This window comes from Acinonyx jubatus, chromosome B3, assembly GCF_027475565.1.
Source record: "Acinonyx jubatus isolate Ajub_Pintada_27869175 chromosome B3, VMU_Ajub_asm_v1.0, whole genome shotgun sequence".
In the NCBI taxonomy this organism is placed as follows: Eukaryota; Metazoa; Chordata; class Mammalia; order Carnivora; family Felidae; genus Acinonyx; species Acinonyx jubatus.
In genome coordinates, this window is record NC_069386.1 from 78,907,854 (window position 1) to 78,924,633 (window position 16,780).

The 16,780-nt window shown below is 35.7% G+C and overlaps 1 protein-coding gene and 1 pseudogene across 1 annotated transcript in view; one reads left to right on the top strand and one right to left on the bottom strand.

Annotated features, from left to right (window-relative positions):
• The window catches only part of SCFD1 (sec1 family domain containing 1), a 116,041-nt gene that overhangs the window by 20,656 nt on the left and 78,605 nt on the right, over positions 1 to 16,780 (top strand). Inside the window, exons 8-10 of the mRNA XM_015073767.3 lie at positions 1,230 to 1,285; positions 2,455 to 2,540; positions 4,631 to 4,730. Of these exons, the coding sequence (XP_014929253.2) occupies positions 1,230 to 1,285; positions 2,455 to 2,540; positions 4,631 to 4,730 (242 nt within the window). The remainder of the gene's footprint in view (positions 1 to 1,229; positions 1,286 to 2,454; positions 2,541 to 4,630; positions 4,731 to 16,780) is intronic.
• On the bottom strand, positions 12,769 to 13,843 carry LOC106976352 (MICOS complex subunit MIC27-like; annotated as a pseudogene).

Consider the following 16,780-nt stretch of genomic DNA (forward strand, 5'->3'; position numbering starts at 1 on the left):
TCTTTCTTTCTTAATATATGAAATTTATTGTCAAATTGGTTTCCATCCAACACCCAGTGCTCATCCCAAAAGGTGCCCTCCTCAATACCCATCACCCACCCTCCCCTCCCTCCCACCCCCCATCAACCCTCAGTTTGTTCTCAGTTTTTAACAGTCTCTTATGCTTTGGCTCTCTCCCACTCTAACCTCTTTTTTTTTTTTCTTCCTTCCCCTCCCCCATGGGTTTCTATTAAGTTTCTCAGGATCCACATAAGAGTGAAACCATATGGTATCTGTCTTTCTCTGTATGGCTTATTTCACTTAGCATCACACTCTCCAGTTCCATCCACGTTGCTACAAAAGGCCATATTTCATTTTTTTTCATTGCCATGTAGTATTCCATTGTGTACATAAACCTCTTAGAGGGGATTCTTTATGGTGCTGGAGTGGAGAGGGTTAACTTTATATATTTCTAATATTATTTGAATTTTTTATAACAGGCATATATAATTTGCCCTTAGAAGAAAAGAGCTTTAAAAATTTTGCTAATATTCTACATTTTTACTTTTCCAGTTGACTGAACGTGCTTTGTATAGAATTTAAAATGCAGCAATTTCAGCATATAAAGATTACAATGTTCTCAGTTTTCTGAGATTTTCAGTGCAATTGGATTTTTTTTTTTTTTTGTATAACTTTAGGATTTCAACCTTTGATAAAACGGAGTAATAAAGAGAGAAGTTAAGAGGTCTAATAGAGTTGATTCAATAATGAACTGAGGCCTTTGAGGAGCTTTTCACTTTACGTGAAGAATATGTTATCTTTAATTTTTTTTTTAGACTGTAATACTTCATTGTTAATTTGTAAAATAAAGAATAATAATAACAAACCACTAAATTAACTAAGCTCTTTTCACTCTTTTCCTTTAAGTCAAATTAAAGTGAATCCTGTGAACAAACTCTTTGAACCTGTCTGTAGGAAGTCATATATTGATTTAGTTAATTCATTGAAAAAAATCTCTGATTGCACCGATTGGCCAATGCTATATAAAAAAAAATAATCTTTTTTTTTTTTTTGACTCCCTGATGTTTCTTTTTTTTAAACCTTGCTTTTACTCTTGAGATAATAAATCTTCTTATGTTTGTCGCCTGAAATTGTATATACTTCTATTGTATTTTTGATGCTTAGGTGTTTTATAAGTATCCATTTTAATTATTAAGAGCTGAAATCATTGCTAACTATTGTTACAATAGGTGCTGTTCCTATAATCAGATGTTCAAGAGGAACAGCAGCGGAAATGGTAGCAGTGGTGAGTTCATGCAGATATCCATTGGCAATAAATAATAATGTATCAGTTGTTTTCCATAAGTACCTCAAGTGTTTTTGTTAATATTATATGATTACTATGGGTTGTATACTAAATACCAAAAGCAAGTATTTTTATTTTTTAACATTGGAATTCCACAAAAGATAAAAAGTAATCATTGTGTACTTTACATGATGGAGAAAAATGATTTTCTCTTATGTGCTGTTCCAGCTTTTTCTTGTTTACTAAAACGTATATTCGTCTTTCCGCTTTGTGTCTACAAGTAGTATTTTACACAAATTTGATCCCCCAAATCATTTTATATTTAACTTCATTTAGCAAATGTATATTGACATAACCATTTTTAAAATGAAGTTCATTTTGCTATTTTACTATATTGGAGTAAATTGAGCATTCAAAAATTTGCTTTAAAAATTAAAAAATAAGATTTAGAGAAGTTACAAAACGAATGAAAAGGAAACAAGGTAAGTGGTATTGAAAGATAGAAGATACACTCACCTTGTTTAGTTTTCTTAGCCAAAGTGAATCATTGATTGATGGAGGGCTGCTTTCTTTCACATATCCCGTCTCTATTCTGGAACCTCTTGTGGCGTCACTCTGTGGACACATTCCTTATACAAAGAGTCATGACTGGGGAAAGACGGTGGCTCATTGCAAATTGTTGCTGTACCTAAAGTAAAAATAGTGAATGAAAAGTGATTGGAAGTCAAATCAGGCCTGAGTCACAGTAGAAAAGGCATTGTTCTTTTTAAGTTCAAGTTATGATAATATTGAATAAAGAAGCTAAAATATTTAGATTTTAGAATTGCTGTTTTGTAAAGAAATTCCAAGTTTCTTAATTATGAGACTAAGAACATATTATGATTTTCCTGAACAAAATTCTGTGAAATTGTTTTTTAAAAGTTATTATCGGGGGCGCCTGGGTGGTGCAGTCGGTTGAGCATCCGACTTCAGCCAGGTCACGATCTCGCGGTCCATGAGTTCGAGCCCCGCGTTGGGCTCTGGGCTGATGGCTCAGAGCCTGGAGCCTGTTTCCGATTCTGTGTCTCCCTCTCTCTCTGCCCCTCCCCCGTTCATGCTCTGTCTCTCTCTGTCCCAAAAATAAATAAACGTTGAAAAAAAAAAAGTTATTATCAAATTTGATTTTTCAGAAACTAGATAAGAAACTTCGAGAAAATCTCAGAGATGCAAGAAACAGTCTTTTTACAGGTGACACACTTGGAGCTGGCCAATTCAGGTATTATGTTAGTTAATATAGGACTTGAAAAGAAATTTATAGATTTATAGCATTTTTTGGGTTGTTTTCTTATAAAATACCCTTATACTTGTGATTGAAATTTGTTTCTTTTTAATGAGGTAATCACTGTCACGGTTTTGACTCAGATTGTTCTTGTAATACAAGTGGAATATTTTATTTAATTTACGTTCTGTTGTTAGCATTTTGTCTTTTGCATTTTTGTCATCTGTAGGGGAAATTTTTCTCTTTATATGGCTTTGAAGGTCAGAAGCCATTTTATACCGATTATCATTAAGCCTGTTGGTAATAACATTAAAAATAAGTGAAAAACTTGTGATGCTTTTTGTATGTCTTGAGCTATCAACTGGTTTCTGTTTTTACCTTGAAATATTTGTTTATTAAAATCAATGGGCAATATTGGTGTAAAGAAGTAGAGAAACCCACACAGATGGCTGAGAATTATTTCAAGGGGAATAGACAATATTTTGGAAAATTAATTCCTACCCCCACTTTTAGGTGAATTAATAAATAAAGCCTGTGAAAATAAACTGATACTTAGAGAGTATAATACCTTCTTGGAATGATAATTCTATGGTAAATTTCCATAGACTTCAAGTTAATTTAGATGGATCCTACGGTCTTATGTACTATTCCCATAATTTGCAGTTTATACTAGCATTGTGTTTCAATTGTTTGTTCGGCTGTCTCGGCTCCTATGTTATTTTAAAATCTTCTGTGATTTCATTGTTGGCTTTAAATATTCTTCAAAATGTTTCTCATTGAAGAAAGCAGAAATGTGAAATTCTCAGCTAATTTTTTTTTTTTCAACAGAAGGAACTACTATAGCATATTTTATTTAACAGTTCCCTTCTTACAGTGCTCTCATAAAAGCCTTAGAAACCAATATAAAGGCACTGTTTTGTTTGGATAATTTCTAAAAACTTATTTATAATAATATTAATAATAAATAATTTATAACATAGTGGTCATTTTTAATTTGTTGGATGCATTTCTAAATTATTTTAATTAGGAGTCAGTAGCCTTACTGTTGTTAAATACATTTGAATCCATTTGTAGGTTAATGATTCTCCATAAGAATTTGGCAATGTCTGGAGACCTGTTTGGCTTTGACACCTGGGTAAATGCTACTGGAATCTAGTGGGCTACATTATAGGATGCTGCTGAACATCCTACAGTGCACAGAATAAGCCCCAAATCTCACTAGTGCTGAATTAAGAAACTGCCATAGGCAATCCTTCCTTGCCTTTCACCTAGCTCTGGAGTAATAAATGATAGTAGGTGGTAACTTTGCCACTCCTACTTATTTATTGCAGAGTTTTATAATCAGTGCAGTGCATTTATAATCAGTACAGTGTAATGAGTTACTAAAATGGTCAAAGGTCTCTAGCAGGAAAAAATGTGCATAATTAATATAATCAGATAACAGTATCTTGTAAAATTGATGTATACTCTTGATACAGTAGTGCCAAATTGGCAACCAGATGACTTTGTGCCTCACTTTGCTTTAAGTCTGCTTCACATCAATAATATATGAAGTGTCTGGTAGGTGAATAATAATATAATTAGGTACCGTTGTGGCTTAATGCTTTTAGTTTTATATCTTATAATGGGATAGGGATTGGTAAACTCTAGAGTCTGCTGTTTTGAATTTGTGTTTACAGAAAAAAAGTTGTAATTTGTTATTTGAAACTGTCAAACATTAGTGTACATTTCTAAGATCCTACTCTGTCTTCTAATTTTCCCAGAAACTGACAATAGCTTTCCTTTTTTCCAGAAATGTGAAATAGAAATCTGAATAGAAGCAACTTATTCTTACTTTGATAACTATACAATTATTCTGTAAAAGAACTTGTATAGATTTTATCCTTTAAGACAATTCCCTGAGACTTAATAATCTAGCATTATACACAGGCTGTAAGTAGTCCAAAGCATAGAGCAAACTATTATGGAATGTTAGTATTAGCATACTTATTGTTCATATCAGAATGGTATATACTGAAAGGTATTAGAAAAATGGAGATGTATATACTGTTACCAGGAGTTATATAATTTTTTAAATATATTTACAGCTTCCAAAGGCCTTTATTAGTCCTTGTTGACAGAAACATAGATTTGGCAACTCCTTTACACCATACTTGGACATATCAAGCCTTGGTGCATGATGTACTGGTAAGAGGCTAAATATACTACTTTTTAGTAAAATGTAGTAACATCCATTGGTCCTTTTAATTTAAAATTAACGTCATGGCTACCAAAACACAGATGAGAAGGATGGAGGTGAGAAATATGAAAGAAAAAGTGATGGGATTTGGTATCACTAGATGTGGATGATGGAGAATAGTGAAGCGTTGAATTTATGATCTTTAAAGTGTAAGATTAATCATTTGTATTGTTGCCAGTGATGGAAAGAAAAGGAATGGAGAAAATGAGTGACTTTTAAAAAAGTTTTCATACAAGTTTTTTCATTTGTTTTTCCCATACTGAGAAAGTAAATAAATAAATGTTTCTCTCTAGGGAGGAAAGCCATAATTTCTCCCTTTTTCCTGGGAATCAGGTAGCCTCATTTTATGGTAAAAAGAAATAGTAATTTTTATATTACACCACATGTTTTCTGAAGTAATTCCATATATTTAAAATCATGTTTGAAACAAAAGTCTGTATTTATATGCATACGTATATTCATGTATTAAATAGTGTGTATGGCATGTGATATACACAGATAAATAAAAGAGCCCCAGCCTTCAAAGGCACTGGGCAGAAAATATGTACACAAATAATTTCTGTACAAGGCATAATGTAATAAAGCCAGAATAGTCCCCATTTGATAGAAAAATTTAGACCCAAAGTTAAAGAATTTGAACCTAAATCATTTGCTCTGCAAAGACTAGCACTCTAATTTACTAATTTCTGGCCCCGGCCTCTAGGGATTATAGTATATAATAATATCGTTATTGCAAAGAGTTCCTGAAGTGTCATATAGAAAAGAAATGAAAAACATGACAATAGATGGTTTTTTGTTTGGTTTGTTTCTTTAAAACCCATATTCTAGCTATAAGGTTTATTTAAATAAAGTTTTTATTTATTTTGAGGGAGAGAAGGAGAGGGAATCCCAAGCAGGCTCTGCACTATCAGTGTAGAGCCCTGATCCAGAGCTTGATCTCTAGGACCATGAGATCATGACCTGAGCTGAGATCAAGAGTCAGACACTTAACCAACTGAGCAACCCAGGTGCCCCTCCTGGGGTCTTGTGTTGTTTTAGACTCTAGGATGAGTGTTGATGTAATAGTAGGCAACTCTGATTCAGTACAGAGGGCAAGAAGAATCAAAGGGACTAATGAATTAAACCCTGAGCAAAGGAACATGGAAGCTAGTTTTAGGAGGTCATGTAAGAGGCTGAAGAAGAATTCAACAACTACTGGAGGGCCTACTCTCTGACAAAATATTTGGGGAAAGATCTAAAGGAGGTAAGGTAGTGAATTAATATCTATATGGGAGAATAGCATTCTGGGCAGAATGATGCCTAGCATGTTTAAAAGATAACAAGGTAGCCAAGATGACCAGAGCAAAGTAAGGCAGGGGGAAAATAGCAAGAGATGAAGTTAAATAGGATATGGGAAACCATGTAGCATAGGACATTATAGACTATTGTAGAGATATTGACTTTCAATTTGAGGGAAATGGGGAGCCACATGCAGTTTTGAGTAAAGGGTGACATCTGATACACATTTTAAGAGTATCACTCTAGCTGCTGTGTTGAAAACACTTTCTTTGGGGGGCATACGAAGAGTCAAGAGACCAGTAGGAAGCTATTGCAGTTATCTTAGCAAGAGATAATGATGGCCTACAACAGGAAGGAAATGGTAAGGGTTATGACAATCTTTGGAATGTAGAGCATAGGATTTGCTGATGAATTGGATGTGGGATCTGAGAGAAAGAGAGAAGTCAAAGATAAGTCCAGAGTATTGCTTTTGCAAATGGATAGATGTTATTTATTGAGATAGGAGAGACATGGCAGGAGAAATTTTGGGGGCGAAGATCAGATGTTCAGTTTTAGACATGTTAAATGTGAGATGCCTGTTAAAGTATTCAAGCGTAGATATCAAATAAATGTACGAGTGTGGAGTTCAAGAAGAATATCTGGTCTAGAGAAATAAATTTTGGAATAGTTCATATATAGATTTAAAGCCAAGAGATAAAAGGAGATAACTAAGGGGATGAATATAGATAGAAGAATCCAAGAACTGAACTCTGAGGCATTTTTCAACATTTAGAGGTCAAGGTGAAGAATAGGAACTAACAGTATAATGTAGCAAGAACCAACCAGAAGTGAGAGATGAGAACTAGATTTGTGGTGTTTTGGAAGGCAGTGAATTCACTGTTTTCAGAGAGGAGGCAGGAATCAACTTAGACAAATGCTCAGGACTAAGAAGTCACCAATGTGTGTGGCAACATCAAGGTTATTACTAACTATGGTAAAAGCAGCTTCCATAGTGTAGGGGCAGAACACTGAAGTAGGTTTAAGAGAGATTGAAAGAAGAGACAGGATGAATAGAGACAAACTGAAAGAGTTTTTTCTGTTTAGGAGAATTGAGAAAAGTGGTGATTGCTGCAAGGGTGAGGTAAAAAACAATTTTTAAATGAGAAAAATTACAATTTTTTAAAATTATATTAAATATTATACATTAAAATTTATAAAATTATAAATTAAAATTTTTTTAATGAGAAAAATGCCTCTGTAGGTGGCATTAATGGTCAGGATGAGTATAGACCAGGATTTTTCAACCTTGGCATTGACATTTTGGACCCAATAATTTTTTGTTGTGGAGGGCTGCCCTGTGCATTGTGGGATGTTGAGCAGCATCCTTGGCCTTTACCGTCTAGATGTCAGTAGCACTTTCTCAGTTGTGACAACCAAAATGTCTACACACAGTGCCATACCCAGACTATGAAGAGGTGCAAAACTGCCTCTGAGTGAGAACTGCTGTTATAGACTAATAGCAGGAAGAATCTGGGAGTAGAAAGGAAGACCACTGTCTCAGTCCTGGGTCCAACCAGTTGGAGTTCAGTTAGAGCAAGAAAGTACAGTGGAAGTTTCAAGTAGATGTTCAGAAAAGGAGATTTGGCTGTTGAATGAGTAGGAGTTCCAGAGGGTATGAGAGAATGGTTTCAGGAATTGGTTAAAAGTGAGAGATGGGATCTGAGGGAGGTAGTATAGGGAGCCATACAGAGATGAGTGTGATGAGATAGTTTTGATTATCTTAGATTTGGTTGGTGGGTTCTGGCTTTTGGGTGGGAGCTAAGGGTGGTATAGGTTAGGAGTCATCTCTTCATTCCTGCTGGTTGTATGTGGAGGCTGTATAGAGCATTAAGATACTGCTATTTTTTTCTAATGAAAGTACTTGATGCTTTGAGCACAGGAGTTAAGGTATATGTACAAGTAATTGCACTGTGAAGAAATATGCTTTTATTCCCCTTTGTTGGAAGAGAAAGTTGGGAAACATAACTTAGAGCAGAGCTTTCCTCAAGCCAGATAAGGCTTATACTGGTCTTTGAGGTTTTCAGTGTTGTAGAGTGAAATGAGAATAGAAAGGGCTGTGAATATTAATTTTTTTGTGTGTGCATTACCTTTTATTACCCTTGTATTTTTGTGAGATATATAATGCAGTAATATTTATTTCCTGTTCTTTGGAGTTAAAATAATCCTTTTAAAAATACAAGGTGCTAAAAATAGATGGTAGAGGGTTTGTTTGTTTGGTTGGTTGGTTTTGCTCTCATCTTCAATTCACACAATTAAAAGTTGGCAATCTTGGGTCCATAAAAATTCAGTTCAAAAAAATATTTTTTAAAATGTTTATTTTTGAGAGAGAACATGAGCCTGAGCAGAGGAGGGGCAGAGAGAGGGGACAGAGGATCTGAAGTGGGCTCTCTGCTCGCAGCAAAAAGCCTGATGTGGGACTTGAACTTATGAACGGTGAGATCATGAGCTGAGCCAAAGTCAGATGCTCAATCGACCACGCGACCCAGGTGTCCCTCAAAAAAATATTTGTAAGTGCCTGTTCCATGCTAGTCACTGGGATATGTGGTAAACAAAGCAGATGTTACCCCCTGATTGCATGGAGGTTGGAGTAATGGATTCCTGTGGACATTTGGGTTATTGTTGGTTTTAGTTTTTGTTACAAATAATAGAACACATCTCTAGTTAACTTTCTTAGGCTAGGTTCTCAGATTCCATATTACCTTTAAACAGTCTTTTCTCAGCATTATTATCAGAACATTTAGGTCTTACGAAAATAGTTTCCTTAAAGAGATTGGTTAAGATAAACTACACAAGTTACACTGACTTAATCCTGTTCATTAATTTTATTTTTTAATTTAAGATTTTTTTTAATTAAAAAAAAATTTAATTCCAGTACAGTTAACATACAGTGTTAGGGTTTCAGGTGTATAATCTAGTGATTCAGCAATTCTGTATATAACTCACTGCTTGTTAAGAGAAGTGTACCCTTAATCCCCTTTACTTATTTAACCCATCCCCCCTCACCTACGTCTGTTCTGGTTATCGTCTCTTTGTTTGCTATAGTCCAGAGTCTCTTCTTTGGTTTGTCTCTTTTATTTCCTTAGTTCATTTGTTTTGTTTCTTAAATTCGACAGATGAGTGAAATCATATGAAATCATATGTGTTTGAATGCATTCTTTCTCTGACATATTTCACTTAGCACTATGCTCCCTAGATCCATCCATATTGTTGGAGATGCAAGATTTCATTGTTTTTTTATGTTTGTATAATGCTCCATTGTGTGTATATACCATATCTTCTTTATCTGTTCATCTTTTGGCGGCCAGCAGGTTCTTTCCATAATTTGACTATTGTAAATAATGCTGCAGTAAACATAGCATTGCATATATCCTTTCGAATTAGTGTTTTCATATTCTTTGGTTAAGTACCCATTTGTCCAACTACTGGATCATATATGGTAGTTCCTGTTCATTAATTTTAATGCAGTTTCTAAATATGAAAAAACTATAACTGTGATATCATAAATTATGTCATTTTTTTTTAGTTAAAACTGCTGCTTTTGAGGTTTCCTTGAAATTTTTAACATTCTTAATAATTATTCCCTTTACCTCCACAAGATGGAGTAAAAGTTCTAGATAGGAACGGTAATCTAAAATTGGAGCTTGCTTTTTATATTAAATATCTTTGCCTGAAAATCTGGAACACTGATAGTATTTATATATCTAGACCTTGGAAACAACTGAAAAATTCACACAGCTTCCCTGTGTGCCAGAGAGAGTGTGGTCATTTACCATGGGAAATAGACTCTTCTAGTGAAAACCTTACAGTTCCCCTTTCCTTTTACTGGGATATAAGAAGCACGATTAACAATTAGTCATGATTCCTTTTTATTATACCCTGGTTGTGGGAAGGGTAGATTTGATTATTCATCTGCAATGAATAGTTACCATTGGGCAAAGGGGGATGGGCATTATTTCATCTTAGTATCTTGTTCTTTACTTGGGCTTTGTTTTTTCATCTCAGGTACCCTTTTTGTGTCTTTGGCCCTCTGCTACTGACTTTTATTATTTGAAACATTAAACCACAATTTATACTAATATGTAAAGGGTTTTTTTTCCAATTGAAGAAAGGAAGTGGTTTCTAAATAAGTACTTTTAAAAGATTATTAGAAAAGCATTTTAGAAGCACTCCTTTTTTATTTTTATTTTTTTATTATTTTTTACTTTTTTTTATTTTTTATTTTTTTAATTGAAATTTATTGTCAAACTGGTTTCCACACAACACCCAGTGCTCATCCCAACAGGTGCCCTCCTTAATGCCCATCACCCACTTTCCCCTCCCTCCCACCCCCCATCAACCCTCATTTGATTCTCAGTTTTTAAGAGTCTCTTATGGTTTGCCTCCTTCCCTTTCTGTAACTTTTTTTTTTCCTTTCCCCTCCGCCATGGTCTTCTGTTAAGTTTCTCAGGATCCATATAAGAGTGAAAACATATGATATCTATCTTTCTCTGTATGACTTATTTCACTTTGCATAACACTCTCCAGTTCTATCCATGTTGCTACAAAAGGCCATATTTCATTCTTTCTCATTGCCAAGTAGTATTCCATTGTATATATATACCACATCTTCTTTATATTTGTCAGTTGATGGACATTTAGGCTCTTTCCATAATTTGGCTCTTGTTGAAAGTGCTGCTATAAACTTTGGGGTACAAGGGCCCCTATGCATCAGCACTCCTGTATCCCTTGGGTAAATTCCTAGCATTGCTATTGCTGGGTCATCGGGTAGATCTATTTTTAATTTTTTGAGGAACCTCCACACTGTTTTCCAGAGCTGCTGCACCAGTGTGCATTCCCACCAGCAGTGCAAGAGGGTTCCCATTTCTTGACATCCTCGCCAGCATCTATAGTCTCCTGATTTGTTCATTTTAGACACTCTGACTGGCATGAGGTGATATCTCAGTGTGGTTTTGATTTGTATTTCCCTGATGAGGAGTGACGTTGAACATCTTTTCATGTGCCTGTTGGCCATCTGAGTGCCTTCTTTAGAAAAGTGTCTATTCATGTCTTCTGCCCATTTCTTCACTGGATTATTTGTTTTTCAGGTATGGAGTTTGGTGAGTTCTTTATAGATTTTGGATACTAGCCCTTTGTCCAATATGTCATTTGCAAATATCTTTTCCCATTCCGTTGGTTGCCTTTAGTTCTGTTGATTGTTTCCTTTACAGTGCAGAAGCTTTTTATCTTGATGAGGTCCCAAAAGTTCATTTTTGCTTCTAATTCCCTTGCCTTTGGAGATGTGTCAAGTAAGAAATTGCTGCGGCTGAGGTCAGAGAGGTATTTTCCTGCTTTCTTCTCTAGGTTTTGATGCTTTCCTGTGTCACATTCAGCTCCTTCATCCATTTTGAGTTTATTTTTGTGAATGGTGTAAGAAAGTGGTCTAGTTTCATTCTTCTGCATGTTGCTGTCCATTCTGCCAGCACCATTTGTTAAAGTGACTGTCTTTTTTCCATTGGATACTCTTTCCTGCTTTGTCAAAGGTTAGTCGGCCCTACATTTGTGGGTCCAATTCTGGAGTCTCTATTCCATTGGTCTATGTGTCTGTTTCTGTGCCAATACCATGCTGTCTTGATGATTACAGCTTTGTAGTAGAGGCTAAAGTCTGGGATTGTGATGCCTCCCACTTCGGTCTTCTTCAATTATTACTTTGGCTATTCTGAGTCTTCTGTGGTTCCATACAAATTTTAGGATTGCTTGTTCTAGCTTCAAGAAGAATGCTGGTGCAATTTTGATTGGGACTGCATTGAATGTGTAGATTGCTTTGGGTAGTACTGAGATTTTGACAATATTTATTCTTCCAATCCATGAGCACGGAATGTTTTTTCATTTCTTTGTATCTTCTTCATTTTCCTTCATAAGCTTTCTATAGTTTTCAGCCTACAGATCTTTTACATCTTTTGGTTAGGTTTATTCCTAGGTGTTTTATGCTTCTTGATGCAATTGTGAATGGGATCAGTTTCTTTATTTGTCTTTCTTTTGCTTCATTGTTAGCGTATAAGAATGCAACTGATTTCTGTACATTAATTTTGTATCCTGCAATTTTGCTGAATTCATGTATCAGTTCTAGCAGATTTTTGGTGGTCTGTCGGGTTTTCCATGTATAGTATCATGTCATCTGCAAATAGCGAAAGCTTGACTTCATCTTTGCCAATTTTGATGCTTTTGATTTCCTTTTGTTGTCTGATTACTGATGCTAGAACTTCCAATACTGTGTTAAACAACAGCGGTGAGAGTGGACATCCCTGTCGTGTTCCTGATCTCGGGGAAAGCTCTCAGGTTTTTCCCATTGAGGATGATATTAGCTGTGGGCTTTTCATAAATGGATTTATGGTGTTTAAGTATGTTCTTTCTATCCCAACTTTCTTGAAGGTTTTTATTTTTTTTTTTTGTCACAAAATATGGATCTTTTATTTCAGCTCTGGGAAATGAAAAAGTGGGGAACACATCCTTCTACCCAACATTCTAATTTATCTGACATTAGTTTCAAAAAGGTAAAGCAAATATGTATGTGTATCTGTATAAATATTTTTGTGCCCACATACATATTTGCTCAGATTTTAGTCTCATCGGTGTTTATATATTTAGTCTATTTTTGGTTTTTTTATAAACACCGCTAAAAATCATTAAATGCATCCCAGTACTTCCAATTCTGCCTCTTCGTCAGTCATTTAATATTGTTTGAATTGAATTCAGTTTGTGTTTTAATCACTTATGTGATTAGTCAAACTGTACATTACATTAGAAGATGTAAGGGAAAAACTTGGTTTAGGTTATATTCTATGTATCAGTTACCCTTTACATGATTTTTTCATCATTATTTTCAACTTCACACATGTAGTTCTCTATGCAAACTATTTCAGCTTCTAGGACTGTACATATCTATGTCTTCTGGATGGGACTGCCCATGATCCATGAGCTTGGGGTCAGGCATAAACTGTGTAGCACCTGAGGTAGATTCTGATTTTGTCTTTGTTTCAAAGGTGAGTTCTGTTGGCAAAAGCACTCAAAGATTCAGGTTGTGAGTTTTTGCGGATACTTCTATTTCACCAGAGATTTCTTAGTTTTTTCTTTAGGTTTAGGGAGTGATTCTTTTTTGTTGTTTTTGTCCACAATGATTTAACTGCTTCATAAATTTGCTGGTTTGTAGTATATGCCTTTTTCCCAGTTACCTTGGCAGTTATTACTGACTGAACTGGGTAGCAAACAGTTGCTACAGTGGCCAGTCCCAGAGGATAAGCAATTTTCTTAAACCTAGAACCTTTACTTCCTGAAAACAAGCCTGCTAATCCTGAAACTGTAATCACTCCAGTTTTTGGAAGAAAATCTCTAGGTGGATTCTTCAGATAGACATAAGCATCTTTTACAAATTGTACTGTATCCATTATCCCATTTTTCACAAAGACATAAATACCCTTGCACCAGCCAATGTAATGACCAGTTGTTTTGCAGATGGATGCAAAGCCTATTTGTAAATGACCAGGCTGCTCTTTGACATATTTAGACTGCAGAGGTGGTGTGGTATATATGGGGAGCTGCTCTGGTTTTACTAGCTGCTTTTTCAGTTCTTCTTCTTTGGCTGCATGTACACTTACAGATGCACATATCAGACCTGCAGGTATGGTTGTCAGTTTTCCCATCCTAACAGCCGCCATATCTGTGACCTTCTCCATGTAAGTTTTCATATGGTGGGCAGAGAGGGACCAAACAGTTCAACTCTCTCTCGAGGGTTTTTATTAAGAAAGGATGCTGAATTTTGTCAAATGCTTTTCTGCATCAGTTGACAGGATTATATGGTTCTTATCTTTTCTTTTATTAATGTGATGTATCACATTGATTGATTTGCGAATATTGAACCAGCCCTGCAGCCCAGGAATGAATCCCACTTGATCATGGTGATTAATTCTTTTTATATGCTGTTGAATTAGATTTGTTAGTATCTTGTTGAGAATTTTTGCATCCATATTCACCATGGATATTGGCCTGTAGTTCCCTTTTTTTGCTGGGTCTCTGTCTGGGTTGGGAATCAAAGTAATGCTGGCTTCATAGAATGAGTCTGGAAGTTTTCCTTCCCTTTCTATTTTTTGGAACAGCTTAAGAAGGAAAGGTTTTAGCTCTGCTTTAAATGTCTGGTAGAATTCCCCAGGGAAGCCATCTGGTCCTAGACTCTTATTTGTTGGGAGATTTTTGATAACTGATTGAATTTCTTCGCTGGTTATGGGTCTGTTCAAGTTTTCTATTTCTCCCTGTTTGAGTTTTGGAAGTGTGTGGGTGCTTCTTCCAGGTTGTCCAGTTTGTTGGCATATAAGTTTTTATAGTATTCCCTGATAATTGCTTGTATTTCTGAGGTATTGGTTGCAATAATTCCATTTTTATTCATGATTTTATCTATTTGGGTCCTCTCCCTTTTCTTTTTTGAGAAGCCTGGCTAGAGGTTTATCCATTTTATTTATTTTTTCAAAATTAACTCTTGGTTTCATTGATCTGCTGTACTATTTTTTTAGATTCTATATTATTTATTTCTACTCTGATCTTTATTTCTCTTCTGCTGGGTTTGGAGTGTCTTTGCTGTTCTGCTTCTGTTTCCTTTAGGTGTGCTATTAGATTTTGTATTTGGTATTTTTATTGTTTCTTGAGATAGGTTTGGGCTACAATGTATTTTCCTCTCAGGACTGCCTTCGCTGCATCCCAAAGCGTTTGAATTGTTGTATTTTCATTTTCATTTGTTTCCATGTATTTTTTGATTTCCTCTCTAATTGCCTGGTTGACCCATTCATTCTTTAGTAGGGTGTTCTTTAACCTCCATGCTTTTTTGGAGGTTTTCCAGACTTTTTCCTGTGGTTGATTTCAAGTTTCATAGCATTGTGGTCTGAAAGTGTGCATGGTATGATCTCAATTCTTTTATACTTATGAAGGGCTGTTTTGTGACCCAGTATGTGATCTATCTTGGAGAATGTTCCATGTGCACTCGAGAAGAAAGTATATTCTGTTGCTTTGGGATGCAGTGTTCTAATATATCTGTCAAGTCCATCTGATCCAATATATCATTCAGGGCTCTTGTTTCTTTATTGATCCTGTGTCTAGATGATCTATGCATTGTTGTAAGTGGAGTATTAAAGTCCCCTGCAATTACCACATTCTTATCAGTAAGGTTGCTTATGTTTGTGATTGTTTTATGCATTTGGTGGCTTCCATATTTGGTGCATAGACATTTATAATTGTTAGCTCTTCCTGATGGAGAGACCCTGTAATTATTATATAATACCCTTCTTCATCTCTTGTTACAGCCTTTAATTTAAAGTCTAGTTTGTCTGATATAAGTATGGCTACTCCAGCTTTCATTGGACTTCCAGTAGCCTGGTAGATAGTTCTCCATCCCCTCACTTTCAATCTGAAGGTGTCCTCAGGTCTAAAATGAGTCTCTTGTAGACAGCAAATAGATGGGTCTTGTTTTTTTATCCATTCTGATACCCTGTATCTTTTGGTTGGAGCATTTAGTCCATTTACAAAGATAGGTTTTAGAATCATTGGGATATCTGTAAGCTTTTATACTTGTAGTAGTGTCTCTGGTACTTTGTGGTCCTTGCAGCATTTCACTCACAAAGTCCCCCTTAGCATCTCTTATAGGGCTGATTTAGTGGTGATGAATTCCTTCAGTTTTTGTTTGTTTGGGAAGACCTTTATCTCTCCTTCTATTCTAAATGACAGACTTGCTGGATAAAGGATTCTCAGCTGCATATTTTTTCTGTTCATCACATTGAAGATTTCCTGCCATTCCTTTCTGGCCTGCCAAGTTTCAGTAGATAGGTCTATGGCTACTCTTACGGGTCTACCTGCTATGGCTGCCTCCATTTTATTTTGCACCTCATAGCATTTTTTAATTCATCATGACTATTTTTTAGTCCCTTGATCTCTGTAGCAATAGATTCTCTGCTGTCCTCTATGCTTTTTTCAAGCCCAGCAATTTATGACTATTATTCTAAATCCTTGTTCTGTTATATTGCTTAAATCGGTTTTGATCAATTCATTAGCTGTCACTACTTCCTGGAGTTTCTTTTGAGGAAAATTCTTCCGTTTCGTCATTTTGGCTAGTTTTCTGTCTCTTACATGTTTTAAAAACTTGTGTGCTCTGCACCTGTGAGCACCACTGTATTAAAGGAGGGTCATATGCTGTCCAGGGCCTGGCCCTTCAGGACGTGTTTTTTGGGGGATTGTTACTTGCTCTCTGTGTTTGTGACTTTGGTTATTTTATTACCCTACTCGTAGTAATATTTTGTACCCTCCACGAGGTGTGCTTTGATTTGTTCCTTGGAGTAGCCCTGTAAAGGAAAACAGGTAGACAAACAGGAGACAAAAACACACAAACACACAAATTACACAAATAAACAAAAACCTAAAGACTAAAACCAAAAAACCCAAAAACACCAACTACAAGTAAAGAAGAGGGTGGAGGCGGTGCTGACGGAAGAGCATATACAAAGAAAGAAATGACAGAAGTGGGGGGAAGGGGGGGTGGTGGGGGGCGGGGAGAAAAAATAAACATTGATTAGGCAAAGAGACTAAAAGGCTTAATCCAGAGAGAGAAAGGAAAATAAAGAAGGAGGTGGGGAAAACGAAATGAAAATCAAATTACCCAGAGAAACTA